The 17,011-nt window shown below is 28.8% G+C and overlaps 1 protein-coding gene across 5 annotated transcripts in view; it reads left to right on the forward strand.

Moving 5' to 3' along the window:
• The window catches only part of rump (heterogeneous nuclear ribonucleoprotein rumpelstiltskin), a 123,714-nt gene that overhangs the window by 77,552 nt on the left and 29,151 nt on the right, over positions 1-17,011 (forward strand). For all 5 annotated transcript variants that reach the window (XM_075369404.1, XM_075369368.1, XM_075369375.1 and 2 more), the window contains one exon: positions 4,777-4,872. In XM_075369404.1, coding sequence (XP_075225519.1) covers positions 4,777-4,872 — 96 coding nt within the window. The remainder of the gene's footprint in view (positions 1-4,776; positions 4,873-17,011) is intronic.

A 17,011-nucleotide genomic window follows, 5' to 3' on the forward strand; every position in this document is an offset into this window, starting at 1 on the left:
ACATTATACAATGAAATAATACAGAATTAAATTTTAATAAATAATCAATACAAAAGTCATAAATAAAAATCAACTGAGTATATATTTATAGGTTTGTTGAATGGAATGCATTAATTTCAGTATATGAAAAAATTTCTTATTTATAATTAAAATATTCATTAAATCTAAATACTGTTAAGATGAAACTTTAGACTGTTTTAGATGAAAACAAATCAAATACCAAACCAGTTGAATTAGCTTAAAAACAGCTTTACACAATGGTGTAAACAGATCTGTATTTTATATTTATATTTTCAGTACACTTTATTTGAAAATTAATAATTTTTTTTTCAGTTTGATGTTGCGATATTTATTATAATTATTGCTGGGAAATGATTTTGAAATTTGATAACATAAAGATGTTTTTTGATTAAAAAAATCTGAAGTTTAGTTCAGTGAAATGAAGATTTTTTTTGTTAAACAATTCAAATCTTAATCCCTTTTCTTACTTTGACTTATGAACTTATAATGAAAATTTATAACTGGAAATATATATGTTTGAAAGTATATTTTACTTTTAAACTGCTGCTATAAATCACCTAAATTATGTCAGAATTTAGAAAAAAAACTACTATATTTGCAATGCTTTTTCCTTTTTTTTCTACATTGAATCCAATTATTTAAGTGCTTTAATCTCTTTTCAAAAATTTTTTTAATTAATATTATACCAAGATTTAACAGCGTGAACAGAGTTCATATGTCTTTGATAGTATAATTAAATAAAGTTAAAACTAATTACAGTCTTGTTGAAACTATATAAGTTCCTTTTTACTTTAAATTTGTTACTATAATGTATAAGCAATGGAAAATAAGTTTATTTTGTTCATTTCATGTCATTTATATACTTGAAAATAAATAATGATTAAATATTACTTGTAAATAAATTAGTCTTAACATCCATTTCTATGCAAAAAAAAATTGTTAATCAGAAAATTGTTTTATTAGCAAGTTTATTGCTCAGGAATATTTTAATCATTAAATTATATTTAGGAATGTAGTTGGAAAAAAGTAATGAAAATGTTGAATCAAAAGCACTATTGTTTTCTAGAAAATTTGTATTGAAATGGATTAAAATATTTTTAAAAAATCTGAATTTTCAAATAGAATATAAATGTATTAAGCTAAAAAGTTGTGGATAAGTTCACATCATTGTGCAAAATAAATTATACATAAGCAGTGAAAACTTATCTTTCACTGTAAATGATTTACTGTCATTGATAGAACTACAGTAATTATTGATGAGTGAGTGTCACTTTTGTAAGGCTCTATCTTTATTTCAAATTTAGTAATTCAAAACTATGAGCTTTTTTTATAACAGAACCATTGCGTAAATATATTAAATTTATCAGAAATACTTTTTTCATAATATATTTAAAAAGTTAGATAAAATTTCATAGAAACATATTCAACTAAACAGTTTTATTACTTGATTGGTAATCAGAATGTAGTAAATAAATTTTGAAATGGTGTGTGTGCATATGCATGTATATGTGTATGCGTGTGTGCATGTGCCCCCCCATACACACACATGCACACCTTCATTTAAAAAAATGGCCACCATTTCCTAAGATTTTGAAAATGTCTCATTTTTGGGGCCCTAAAACCACATGTGGGACAGGTGCCAAATATCTGAACTTTTTACAACAGTAAATACATTTTATGTACTTAAATACTAAATAAAATTTATTTTATTACTCAAAGGGGTTGACAAGTAATGAAGCCAACAAAACCACTAAAAATACCAGTAAAAATAACCGGTAAAAATACCGTTCCTTCGAACTGTAAGTAACGTATCCAAAACTACTGATGTTATTTTTTTTTCGGATTATAAAAATTACAACTAAACTCATTAGAATGATAATCATCATTCTGGTAAAAATGTTGGACACATTTAATAACATTTTCATCATGTATGAGACTTACTTTTTGCCGATTTGTGGCAAAATTCCACTTGTTTTATTTAACTAATTGTTTGTATTGACGAGATTGAAGTACTGATTAACACTGAACTCTTTTGAATTTTTTGATTGCTCCAGCTGCTTGGTAATAAACATAAAATATTAATTTTTTCCTGGGTTGATATAATTGTTTTCATTTTATACTATATTTTAATGATTAATTCTTCATATTCCCTACCTAAAACAGCATAATTTTGTGGTACTAAACTGGTTTCTTCTATATAAATATTTAAATTAAAGGAATCGTTTGATTTACTGGTAACTGACTCGGCTATTTTTGTAAGTTTATTTTTTAAAATTGGTTCCTTATTGCTGTTCAATAATTTTTGAACCTTGACGGGGAAAATGCCAAGTGCTGAATAAGCTTTATTCACAGACTTGACTATAACACATTGAGACTCAAATATGTCTTGACATTTCAATTTGCTTTCTGTATCATCTTGTGGTTTTTGTATTTGGTTAAGCATTTTGTACACAGTGATCTGCTGGAACCATTTTAAAATTTTGATTGCTTGTTGAAAGTATCAAAGATATTTCTTGAAGAGATTTCTTAACCAGTTGAGTATGTCAGCTAAATGGGTCAGAGCAACTTTTCCCATTAATGTGAAAATATTTATCTAAATATTCGGTTTTATGAAAAGTACAGATATTTTTTGTTTCGGTACATCCACTTCTTAAAATATCATTGTTATTTTCTGTTCAGTAAACTCTAAACCGTATCGTATCGTGCAATACTGAAGATTTATTGTAAGTCCAATTTGTGACATACTGTTTTCAGTATGAATGCCAATTGAACACTACATAATTCATTTTTATAAAATGCAAGGGTTCTGACAACAACAATACAGTTAGTATAATTATTGAACTACCAATTGCACCTCACTTTGTCTTATGCCAGTTTCTCTACAGCTGAAATAACAATTTCTTTAATTAATAAAATTAAAATAAAAGATTTTGCATAAAAGAGAAATTCACTGCTAATAAAATTACTTACAAGTGTACATTACCTAACCACAGTATTAACATTAGCAACAATACAGCATGTCACATTGAAATAAAAATGGCAAGTGAGCCTTCTACATTGTTTACATTCAGTATTATGCAAACATTCATGTCCCATGCATGTCTATTCACTTTCATGTTTAAACATGAGTTTGTATGTATGAGTCATACTTTAAGTAACAAACTATTTAGAATATAAACTATTTCATTATAAACTATCAAAATATTTTGTATAGCAGGCATACATTATCTGAAAAAATACATGCTGTGAACTCTTTGGATACATTTTTCACAGTTAGAAGGAACGGTGTTTTTAGTGGTTTTGATGGCTTCATTGAAAACCCCCTTTGAAACAAATTAATTTTGTAAGGTCTTAAACTGCTGTAAATATTTCAGATTTTTGCCACCTGTCCCACATGTTGTTTTTGGCCCCATAAACGAAACATTTTCAATAACTTATGATTTGGTGGCCATTATTTTAATGAAGGATACCTGGTAATAGTCCATTTTTTTTTTAAAGTACCAATAGTACCTAATAATTAAAGGGTAAAAACAGGCCTGTTACCTTAAGCCATTCATTATTTATTTTGAGCCCAAAATTTGAAGAAAAAAAAACAATTTGTAAATGTAACTTAGTAAACAAATCAAGATTTGGTTATGTAACAAAATGGATTTTGAGTACATTAAAATGATGTTCCATCTGTACTCTTTCCAAAAAGCCTTTTTTTGACCTTTGTATGGTGTAAAATAAGAATGCTACAGCTCATGGAAAAAGTTATGAAAGTGGCTGTTTTTACCTGTTGGAAAGTTAGAAAATTGTTTATTACTTCAAAAAAAAGTTTTGTCAAATATTTTTTGGCTATTACAAGGTGGGTAGTTATATACCAAATATCATCAAAACTAAAAATAGTGATGCAATAACATTTTTAAAAATATGTGGAATTAAAATGGAATACCCCATATATTTTCAATGGGGTTTAGGTCAGAGCTCCTTTCTTGCCATCAAAAATCATTTACATCTTGTTTAGAAGACCAGTCCTAGGTGTAGTGAGAGGTGTAACACACAGGGCATTTTGCTGGTAGATAAAATTTTCACTAAGCATTTTTTTAACTGACTATTGCATGACTTCTTCCAACTTACAGACAGGCTAAATTCAGCAGGGAAAAAAGCATAGCCATTATTAAACTTATTTTACCATTCTATAACTAGTCTCATATTAAACTTATTCTGAATGCTATTTTTCTGAATTGTTTTGCCTTTGATGTCAACAAATGTTTGGTGAAATTTGCTGCAGTGTAAACTAAATGAAAAGTCAGTGTTTTACATAACTACTACTACTACTACTACTACTACTACTACTACTACTACTACTACTACTACTACATAACTTACATAACTGCCTTGTGATGATTTGTTAAAAAGCTGTATAATAAAGCGTGGGAAGTAAGATCAGTTACAGCTTTAGTACAGCTCTGAGTGGACGATCATGGGGTTTCCCTGCCTGGATATCAGTAGTATGACAACTGATCTATACTTATTGAAATTAAATGATTCTTGTTCACTTTGAAAGCTCTGATGACAATATCTTTGTACTGGTGAAACAACAGCCTGTTATTGCATTTAAATTGAGTTGAAGATAGGAATTCATTATTGTTAATTGCTTACTGTTCAAAGTTAAGCAATTGTAAGAACTTCCTGTAATTTAGTACTCTTGTTATTTTTAACAATTTTTTAAAGTTTTCTGTGGCTTAATAAAGATTATTGTGCATTTTACAGGTGTTGGTTTGGGTTCTGGTATGGGAGCTAATACAGTAACAGGTTTGGCTGGAGCTGGAGTTGATAGATTCTTGGATAATTCAGCCAGAAGACAGAGTTAGTATAAAAATAAGTTGTTACTAACAATACTAATTTATTAAGATTATTTCTTGTTTTTTATTTATGTGTGATCTATTACGAGAAATTTTTAAAATTCATTTGCTCATGACAGTCCCCAGCTCTAAAAAATTGCAGTGCTTGTGGGACGAAATCATCTTCATATCTACATTTTTTAGCATTATTTATTCTTTGTCAACACCTTTTATTTCATTGCTTTGCTGACATTTATGGAACTATAAAAAATTTATCTACATTTATATTTTTAACATTATTTTCTCTGAACAGTTTGATTGTTCTAAATATTTTAACCCTAAAATGTTCTATCTGGCTTTTTTGTTAATATGCCTTTTTGATTGAAATTTTGCCTAAATAAATATTTTTTTTTTAATGAAGGATACCTGGTAACAGTTCAATTTTTTTTTTATAAGTACCAGTAGTACCTAAGAGTTAAAGGGTAAAAAACAGGCCTGTTACCCTAACCATTCATTAATTCTTTTGGGCCCAAAATTTGAAAAAACAATTTGTAAATGTAACTTCAGTAAACAAATCAAGATTTGGTTATGTAACAAAATGGATTTTGAGTACATTAAAATGATGTTTCATCTTTACTCTTTCCAAAAAGCCCTTTTTGACCTCTGTATGGTGTAAAATAAGAATCTACAGTCATGGAAAAAGTTATGAAAGTGGCTGTTTTTACCTGTTGGAAAGTTAGAATTGTTTATTACTTAAAAAAAACGTTTTCTCAAATATTTTTTGGCTACTACAAGGTGGGTAGTTATATACCAAATATCATCAAAACTAAAAATAGTGATGCAATAACATTTTTAAAAATATGTGGAATTAAAATGGAATACCCTGTATATTTTCAATGGGGTTTAGGTCACAGTTTATTTCATCAAAAACTTATTTCTTCCTGAAAAACAAGAGCAATTTTCTTAGGCAAAACTGTATCTCTGCAATGTAGAAGCTGAGCGTACAATTTCTGAGTGTTTATATCAAAACTGTTATATTCCGCTTTTTATCTTCACTACTATAATCTCTTATTATCAGGTGTGTTTAATTGTTTCTGATTGAATGAAGGTGCCTCCAATTGTTTTGCAATATGTTATAAGTTGTATAAACATGTACATACACAAAATAGCAACATTTTAAAACTATGTAAGAATTGTATTGCGTGATAGATCAAATAACAAAATTATAAAATATTTTATTCTATTAGCATTTTGAATAAATATAAAAACATGTTACTTATAAAGTTTCATTTAGAAGGTTTTGAGCTTAAGGATATTCAAAAATAAAAATATGAAAACGTTGAACAGGAAATTGTATAAGGGAGATTATCCTGCTGGCTACTCTATTAATAATACATTTTGGAAATTTAATCCAGTTACATGCAAACTTTTGACAAAATAATGTGTTTATTCAATTAAAATATTTTTATTATTTTGACACATGTAAATTAAAAATTAGATGCCGCACTTATGAAAACTTGATAATCATTGTAAGTAAGAATGAATGCATCAGTATGTAAGATTATCGTTGTTTTCTGCTTATGTGAATTTAACTGATTTAAATTAAACAAAGAGTAATACTATTTGTAATAAATGTTAAATAATATCATAATATTTTTAGGTATAATAAATAACAGTAGCAACCAGTAAAGACAGGAAGTGTTATTAATAAGAATGTTAAAATTAAAATTAATATATATATATAAAAGGTTCATGAAAGAAACAATGTCTTTCTTTCTTATAATAAAATAATGTAGGGCCCTGGACAAGCTAGCAAACTTCCCTGATTTGCCCTGATGGGTAGGTTGTTCTTCACCAGATACCTCTTTTACTCTTTTTCCTTTCTTCCCCAATATTGGTTCTATTGGAGCAAGTCTGACCAATTCCAAGGCCAGGAATTGAAGAATGAGTGAATTGTTTGTGTAAGTGTTGCAGAGAATGGCTTGTTTTATCTGTGTGGTAACACTCTTTCCATTGGTTTTTAGACTTAGAATTCATGAGTATTCAGTTAGAAAACTGTGTATGTATTGTTGTGTCATTTGTCTCTAGTAGTTCTTAAGAGTAGATTCACATTTACCTACAATCCACTGAATCTCGGCTTGTTTTTCATCTTTTTTGAACAAGTTTTAAATTTCTTATTTTAATGAAACAATTTTTCTAAATTCCTGTTTTATTTCATCCCAAACATTCTATGTTTATACATCACCTTTATTTTTATTTATAAAGTAAGTGTACATAAACTAATTACTCAAACATAATGGTACATACAATGGTAGCCGTAAAATATGCACAGTTAATGAACTGTGCATATTTTATGGCTTTTCAGTACATAGTTTTTTGTTGAAGTAGAAACAGGAACAAATTGATGATTTAGGATCCTTATGCACTTATTTAATGTATAGTATTATCAAATGAACTAACATGATAGCTGAGCTTATCTGACTGGTGGTATTTTTATAAAACCATTTGTAATTAAAGTATGAGAATTGTTTATTGTTATGGGTAATTATACTTTTTTCATGGTTGTTAACAAGAAGTTGAATGAAATGATGAACATTGCTTCATCTGTTATTGATTTTTGACTAGTAGTGATTTACTGTGATAATAATTATTAATTTTAGATGAATATTAAGTTTATCATCAATTGTGGAGTTTAATGGTCGTTAATGTAATGAAATCTTTTTTAGTGATACTGAAATTCCTTTTATTAGCAGTCTGTATAAGAAAGTTAGCTTTTTAAACATAATTCATTGAATTATTTATTATACATAGAAATTATTGAAAGGGTAAAGCTATACTCTATGAACTTTGCTAGTTAATTTTTGTATAATCTTCTTTTATTTATTTGAGCATCTTTTGGTAAATATACTGACTGACTGATTTATATGTAAAGTTAATAATGAATTTTTTAACTCCTGTTTTCCCTATTTCATTGTACATAATTTTTATTTAAGATCTTTAAATTTTTTTCTGAAATATTAAAACGATTTTAAAATTGTCATTTTGCATATTGTTAATATAAGTCTCTGAAAACTTAGTGATATTTTCTGTTACTAGTGGTATATGTGTTCATATGATAGTTAAAATTTGTTAATATAAACATTTTACATTCTTAAACCCCATGGTGTGATTTGACAATAGAGTAGTCTGTGTTCAGTGACCAAAAAGTTTGTTTAATTTTTCAAACTATGTCTGCAATTTTTATACTCTGAACTGCTTGTGATTTTAATTGACTAAAGTTGGCCTTAGAGGGCCCAAATAATATCATCACATCTGGACCTTTTTTTTAGAAAGTATATTTTATGACAAAGAACAATTTAAATATTGTAGCATGTCAATTTTATGTACTGAAGAGGGTGTGGGAAAGATAAACAACTAACTCTCAATACCATTGATATTTTTATTGGCTTTGGAAGCAGATTAGCTTTGCATTTGAATGTACAGAGTGAAACATTTTGTTTCAACACTGGTGCTTAGAAACAGAACAAATTTTGATAAAGAATGGATCCAGAATAACATGTTTTCTGAGCAAATTATTCTTAGGGTTTATGGTATGGGTTTTGAAAAGTCTGTACTGTTGCCAATTTTAGTTGTGATTCTTTTCTTGAGCCTAGAGAATCAAAACCTCAGGTTTAGTATTTGTTTACAAATTATCAGTTTTGTGATGGGTAATTTAGTTGATATTTTATGGTTGCCAGAAAAAAATTATGACAATAGTCGTAATTGAAAATGGAAAAAAATAACTGTAAAGGTAGCAATGAATTAATATCTGTATCTTGAGCAAATATTGTTATTATTATTATTGATGTAAGTTTTGCTAAAAAAAAGAAACCATGAATGTTCAACAGGTTGATCTTTCTTAATTAATGTTTTGTACTGGAATAAATTCAGAGTGAGAAGCAGGATCACTCATTGTAAGTAGTGGTTGTTGCAGCCATATTCCATCATCATTTACCATTAGTATTATAGCTTCAGCCATTTATCAAAAATAAATAACTAATATTGTGAATTAAGTATTGCAGAAAAATCACATAACCTGTAAAAGTAACATAAACAATGTAATAATAAAATATAAATGATATATCATACTTTAGATATTTTTTGTAATTGCCATCTACAGAACTGTTATTTTCAAATGAAATTAGAACAGCAGCCACTGGTTTTGGTTGTTCAAGGAACATGAATGTGGATTCAAAGCTATATTTAGAACAGAGATTTTGAAAAAAGTAATTAATGTAATTTTTTTCTCCACATTTAGTGTTCCTTCTTTTGTCATATATGACAAACTTAATTAGAATAGCTTTAATTGTTTTGTTATATTTGAATGTGTTGACACCTATGTGGTTATGTACTGTTACTCTGGTGATGTTTCATCTATACTATTCTTCTAACTTAAAGCATTAATAACAATTGATTTCAACTGTAGTCTGGCTAATAAAAGAAGATACCAGACGAGTCTGGACTGTTGCAACTTTGTAACTACGAGTATTGTAAAAAAATAAAATGTTTTACTTAATATTATTTTACTAAAAAATTGTTTAAGTAGCAAGAAAAGCCTCTTCATTTCAGAAAACTAATTTTAATTTTTATTTTCAATTAGTTCCATGATGTATGTGGACAGTTGATAACAAAAAATTGTGCCTGGCTATTCATTTTCTGTTTCTGTGTATCAAAATAAGCAAAAAATGTTACATTTGATAAAAAATGATTTTTGCTTAGTTTTTGTAATTTTTTTTTGGTATTTTTTAAAGAAAACTATTTCTCAAAATCTGATCAAGTAATCATAATATTTTGTACAATATTTGTACCAACTTCTCTTATAAACAAAAAATTATAAGATATTTACAAACTTAAAAACTGTAACCTCAGTTTTTAAATCTTTTATTTTCCATTAATCATTAAGTTTTATCAAAATAGATTTTGTTAGCTAAAATTAAGCCTTAAATTGTAAACAAAATATGTTTTTTTTTTAAATCAGTTTAAAAGTAACTTAATTATAGAAGAATGATGCCATAATTCCCAGCTGGATTTCATCTCTACAACTGTTGATTAATTTGAATAAGGTTGAACTTTTTTCATATTTTTTATGTTAAATGATGACTTATTAAACTGCTGAACTACCCTTGCAATTCAGACTTGTTATTACAAATTGGCGACTCTTTATTAAAAAAAAAAATTAAATCAGAATAATAATTATAAATTGCACAGTTTTCTGCCATTCTACTTGATCCAGTCTTAACCCTTTAAGGTGCGATCAAATTTAAAAAAAATAAGTAAGGCTGTTCTGAAACGCCCTACTGGAAGGAAGGTTCCAGAACGGCGTGAGTGAACTGTATTGATAAGGTATTATTTCAGATCGTACAGGGTACTTTTATTTGTAAGAAATATTGCATTGTTATTATAACCAATGAAGAGATTGTTTAGATAGTTTTTGACTCCATAGTTGTGGAGGGGGGATTAAAGGCAACTAGGCGAAGCCAAAGCGATTAAGAGAGGCTGCATATGTTTGCTGTCACTATGCTATCACCCGATTCTTGGTGCCAATCACATCTGCTGTTCACTCATATAGGTGCAAAATCTCCTGTTTGTTCTTTCAGTCAGCTTCAATATGTATGTTTGCAACTAAGCTATGCAGTTCTTTCCATTTTGTTTATCGTTGTTATTTTCTTCATATTATAACTTGTAAATAATTTTTTTCACTTCAGACTCAGATTGTGCAAATGGAAGTTTGTAAATATAGTTGAAATTGTGTTTTTCTTGTGTTACTTTCTAAGATAAGTTACGCCATAGTGATGAAACAAGACACCTTGTTTATGATATTAGTGAAAGTGATCAGTTCATTGACAGTGAAGATGATGTTTTACACACTGATGTGGACGTTTTTGAAGATGGTGACGTTCAAATCTTGTTTGAAGAAATAAGATTTTGAATCCTTTTTACAAGAAACAAGTACTAGTGATGGTGAAGGTTGCTCTAATGACATGAACAGTGATTCTCATCAAAATGAGTCAAATATTCCTCCTTTTGCCCAACCAGTCATTGACCCTTCATTGTGTCCTGTGTGAAAATGGAAGCACAGTGTGGGATCTTCATAAAATTATGATTTTCACCCATTAGATTTAGGTATAACTGTAGATTTAGATGGGCTGGAGGGAAATGAAATTGATTTTTTTTACCAGTTAATGGACTACAAAGTTGTCACAAATTGTACAACAAACTAGCAGATATTATCAGGAAACCTGGAAAATCAGTTTAGGCCTATAAAATTTTTCCAAGTTGAAGCGATGGTCAAATGTGAATGCTGATGAATTGTACTTTTTTTTTGGCTTATTATTTCTTATGCCTCATAGTAAAAAAAAATAATATAAAATTGTATTTGACTAAAGATACCTTTCTGACAACCCCAGTATTTTCAGAACTTATCAGCCAAGACAGATTTTCTTCTCTGACTAAGAATATTATTCTTGGATGATATCTCACTTGCTCACAGTGGAGATAAGATATACAAAATACAAATTGTAATTGAAACAGTTAGACAAAAATTCTCATCATGTTTTTTCCTGGTTAAAACCTAGTGATCGATGAAAGTTTGATGCCCTGGAAAGGAAGGCTTGGCTTGAAGCAATGTATTCCCTCTAAGCAAAATCGGTTTGGCATCAAGCTATTTGTTCAATCTGACAGTCAAACAGGCCTAGTCTTTGATTTTCTTGTATACACAGGGAAAAGTACTAAAGTTAGAACTATAATTCAGCCATTTTTGAGAAAAAAATCCATATTTTTTTTTAGATAACTGATATTCCAGCCCAGATTTGTATCAGTGGTTACAAGAAAACTAGTGGAGCATGTGGTACAGTTAGATTGAATCAGAAGAACATGCCTTGTTTGCCAAAAAAATGAAAACTGGTGATGTAGTTATAAGGAGTAAGAAGGAGGAAATGGTTATAGTCAGGTGGTGTGACAAGTGTGAAATAACAGTGCTTAGCACTGCTCACACACTGGTTGACTGTCAATTGGCATTGACATGTTATTCGAAAGCCCAAAGCAGTTATAGAATATAACAAGAATATGGATGCAGATGATAAAGCAGATATGATTTCCTTCATTGATTCAGCATGAAAATCATCTAAATGGTACAGGAAATTGTTTTTCCGCATACTTGGTATAGTTGTTTTGAATACTTTTCACATATTTGCACAGCAAAAACAACATTTCTGTTTTCAATGACAGACTAAATCTTATCAGACAACTGATAGAATGCCATTACACTTCAAAAGAAGTAACAGCTATTTCATGGCCTTTCGGAGAAGCAAAACCACTATGCCTGACTGCATGGCACTTCCTCTGGCTTACCTCGAGGCCTGCTAGAAAGACCTAGAAATAACAAAGGAAGTTTGTCGTGTGTGTAAACATGAAAACTAAAAAAAAAGAGAAAAGAACAGTACCTTTGAATTTGAAAATTTGTAACGTTGGCTCATGCATTTATCAGTGTTTTGAAATTTATCATACCAAGAACAATTTTTAAATTTTTCAGGTAATTGTTGAAATTAAGAAATTTTGTAATTTTAATTCCAGATACATAGAGTTTTTATGATATTGCAATATTTTGAATTTTTTTTTCTTACTCCTTTGTAATAATTTTCAGGGTATAATGGTTACTACTGTACATCAGTTGATTAGGGCGTTCCAGAACAGCCATACTCATTAAAGGGTTAATAATGACTTTATAAAGATTATCATTATATTAAAACAATGGGATTTAATAAATTCTTAATCAAATTTCTACTGCGTAGAATTTATGTTTATTAAAACAAAAAAATTATTCAATTTGAACAAAATTTAAATAAATAAACATATCAAATTTACTTTTAGTTTTCCTTCAGCAAATATCAATACTCTGTATTAGTTAATGATTTAACAATAGTTTCACATCCGTGGTGTAGCTCTGATACATTGAAAACCATCAGTTCTCATCTTCAAAATTGGTGGTGTACTATAAACTATATTTTTTAGGTGCCTCCAAAGATAGAAATCTATTGGGGTTGATGTGATGATCTTATGGGCCAGAGCTATTGCCCAACTAGTCTGCCTTTCATGGAATTTATCAAAGTACTATTTTATATAATGTACTGTTGACATTATTCCGTAAGTGAAGTGGGGCATCATCGTGCATGGCATGAACCACATGCTATTCCTATTTACTGGAGAAACTATCTAAACAATTCAGTGTTTTCTAGGAACTTGTAATATTTCTTGCTGTTGGACCACACTGGCAGGAAACATGGACCAATCTGTGAAAATCAGCTATAAAATGTTATTTTTTGTTGTTAAATTAAATTTATATTATTATTTATTAAATATTTTAATTATTTAAATTTACTAATTTAATTATTTTAATTCAGCATAGTAAATTTTTAATAGTGGTGAAGGTGAAATCCAGATAAATAGGCTGAAAATTAAATTATCGCAGAAATTATTAATTTTTTAAATATAAAGTGTCTCTACAATGAAAGTAAACTACTAAAAATCAATGATTAATGATATCTAAAAGATTTAAAATGTTATTGCAGCCATTTTGAAATTTGTTAATGTGTTTATACTACAATTTTTTATTTACTGAAAAAAAAAATTGTAATATTTGTACCAATTCTCAATATACAATCCCCACTTTTTATATGAAAATTTAATTGCTATTGAAGGTAGGTTATTTATTTCATTTACATTTCAGATAATTTAGTTTATTTAAAACAGGTTCAAAAATAAATCCTGTTTATTAAATAGTTAGCCATTCACAAATGTTTTTTCATATAAAAGAACATATTATAGACACGCACTTGTAATTAATAATACCAGCATATAAAAACATGATTTTTTCTTTATTGATAACTCATTGAAGTAAGAAACAAAGTTTACTTAGAAAACATAATTGCTTATAAAAAAACATAAGTGTTATATTAACAATATGAGTTTTTCAAAAACAACTAGTTGCAAAATTCATAAGTAAATGACTATAGTTGTAGAAATGTTAATTTGGAACCTTTTAATTGGAAGTTCAGTTAATTAAATATGTTAACAATGCCTCAAACATACACTTCACTATTTTTGTAACATATCCACTCAGAAAATTCCAATTTTTCTATTTAAGTAGTCTAAAGCTTAATTTTCCTCCAATATTCAAATATTGTACAATTCCTCAATTCTTTCCATACTGTTTCCTATCTCAAAAAGCAAAGAATATCCTCCCTCTCAGTTGCAGTATATAATGAATACCCTGATAGATCTTTCATCTTTGTACTCTATGATTAATAAGGATAGAGCTCAGAGTTTTAAAAAGGATATTTATAAACTTATGTTCTGATCATTTATATATTCTCTTCCAACCTCATTTTTATTTTAACCTAGCTGAAATACCATGATGCTGTGCGTTGTCTTTTTCCACCCAAATGTTTTTTATATTGACTAATTTTATCTGTCAAATGATGATACGAGGTCTGTAAATAAAGTAATGAGAATAGCTTTTTTTGGCAGCCAAAGTGGCAACACTGTAAAGTTACTAGTAAACATATGATTATGTAAACAGCTGATTTGATGGGTATTAATATTTTTCGTCATTGCTGCCATGTTAGATGTAAACAAACTTTTCGTGAAACGAGTTTTTGTTGTGCATTACAAAAATGAGCGATACTAATTATCAGCAATGTTGTGCAATCAAGTTTTTGTATTAAATTCTGTGAGAATGCTACTAGAACTAGTAGCATTGAAAAGGGCATATAGAGATGATGCTCTGTAATGAGCCCAAGTGTTTAGGTGGTTTAAAGCATTTTCAGATAGCCAGGAATCAGTTGCGGATGACCCATGCTCTGGATTACCCTTAATGTCAAAAATTGGCGATAATGTTGAGCGAATCAGAAACTTGATATGGTATGACTGGCGATTAAGTGTCAGAATGTTTGCAGAACAATTGAAGTTGTAATAATAATGCAGTTCATCAAATTTTAACAAACAAGTTGGACATGAAAAATGTTTGTGCAAAATTGGTCCCAAAAAACCTCACTGTTGAACAGAAAAACAACCGAGCGGAAGTGTGCTGCGATCTGCTAGGGCTAAGATTTAAAAAAAATATGTTATTACTATGTGATGAATCGTGGATATTTGAGTTCGACCCACAAACAATGCCAGAGCAAGGACTGGCAACACTTCAAACTCAACATGTCCCAAAAAGCAAAAATGAACAAATCAGAAATCAAAAACACGCTAATTTATTTCTTCAATAGTTATGGCATAATAGCATTGTCCATAAGGAATTTTTGCCTAGAGGTCAGTGTAAATCAATATATTTACTGAGAAGTTCTTGAAAGACTGCGGAAAAGAGTTGCCCGCATGAGACCAGCCATCAAAGACAACTGGATGCTGCATCGTGTCAGTGCACCTTGTCACACTGCACTCTCAATTAATGAGTTTTTGGCAAAGAAAAACATTTTGTAGTTCCTCAACCACCTTAAATCACCTGTCTTGAGTCCCTGCGACTTTTTCCTGTCCCCACTTAAAAAAAAAACACCTCAGAGGACACAGTTTTAGAACAGTGGAAAAGAAAAAACACTAACCGACCATCTGAAGAATATTCCAGTTTCTAAGTTCCAACACTGCTATGAAGAGTGGGAAAACCATTTGAAGCTTTGCATGGCTTCCCATGGGAACTATTTCGAAGGTGAGTCCATGTATAGTCTGATTGTAAATAAAAAGTTTTTCTGGACCAGTCTCATTACTTTATTTACAGACCTTGTATAAATGAAGTTTTCTAAGCACCTGAATTCTCCACTGAATCTAGCCATTCAATGCTTTATTTATTATATATGATTAACTAATAATTGAATAATCCAAATTTTTCTTGTACAAAACCATGAACTGATCTTTTTTGGTTATCTATTATTATGGAACATGATAATTTTAAAAATATTTATAAAACAATCTTAATATATTTAATTACAATACTTCCACATTACTTTTTAAATGAACAAGATAATTTGGCATAGTTCTTGGAAAGCCAAATAATTGTTTTACAAAGATGTTAAAAAAAAGCTTCCATCTCATTACTTTTCTACATAAACTCAAACCTGGATTCATAACAAACAACTATGATAAACACCTCCATTGTCTTGAAATCTGTGCATTTCCTGTTGTAAAGAATTTCCTCCACATATTAATATCACATTTTGCTGTAACAACCCCCTTTTTTTAAATGAGTACAAATGTATAAGTATGATATAAAGATTACACCTGAATAATTATGTCGTTTCATATTTCAGTTGGTTCACCATTGCAAAACCATTTTTTTCTGTTACCTAAATTGCCACCATGCTTAAAGATCATTTAAAATTTTGACCTATTAATACAAGATTGCATTGCAAAACTTCTTTAATTTATTAATCATAAAAATTATATCATCTAGAAGTATAACTAAATGGTCTGAATAAAGATCATTAATTCTCAAATATAGTAATTAATCTTCCTCCCCAATAATTTTACAAATAGAAAGAATTTGTAACATTGTTACAAATTCCCTTTGTTAATGTTGCTAATTATTAAAAGAAGTTGGGTGGGATAATCCACCCACATACCACAATGCTAAATTATATCTTTTTATAATGCTTTCAATATGTTTAAACATTTTCTCAAAAATTCCCACTTTATGCAATCAGGTGCTTCTTTATCAACATTCATGCAGTAAAGTGCTTCCTTATCAATGTTTTTTAATGCAGCTTTAAACTTGTTTAAATTACAATTTTCCTCCCTTTTCTTATGTAGTATGTTAATATTTTACGTAGTTTATTATCTACTCCACTATATCCTCATGAAATTTTCTTTGTTTTTTTGTGGTTATACTTCTAATAAAATCTCTCTTCTTACTAATCCATTAAATAAAATACCAACAAAAAATTTTGATGTTTTCATTAATGATGCACAGCTTAGCTACATCGGCAATGATTTCCTTCTTGCGCAAAAGGAAAGTAATAAAACAAATAAGGATGTGAATTTCTGTTCAAAGATTATATTAAAAAGTTTCAACATTAAACATTTATATTCGAACAGTAAAATTTTTATGAAAGTTACTTTCTACTTTCTCCTAG

This window comes from Lycorma delicatula, chromosome 1 (assembly GCF_047948215.1).
Source record: "Lycorma delicatula isolate Av1 chromosome 1, ASM4794821v1, whole genome shotgun sequence".
In the NCBI taxonomy this organism is placed as follows: Eukaryota; Metazoa; Arthropoda; class Insecta; order Hemiptera; family Fulgoridae; genus Lycorma; species Lycorma delicatula.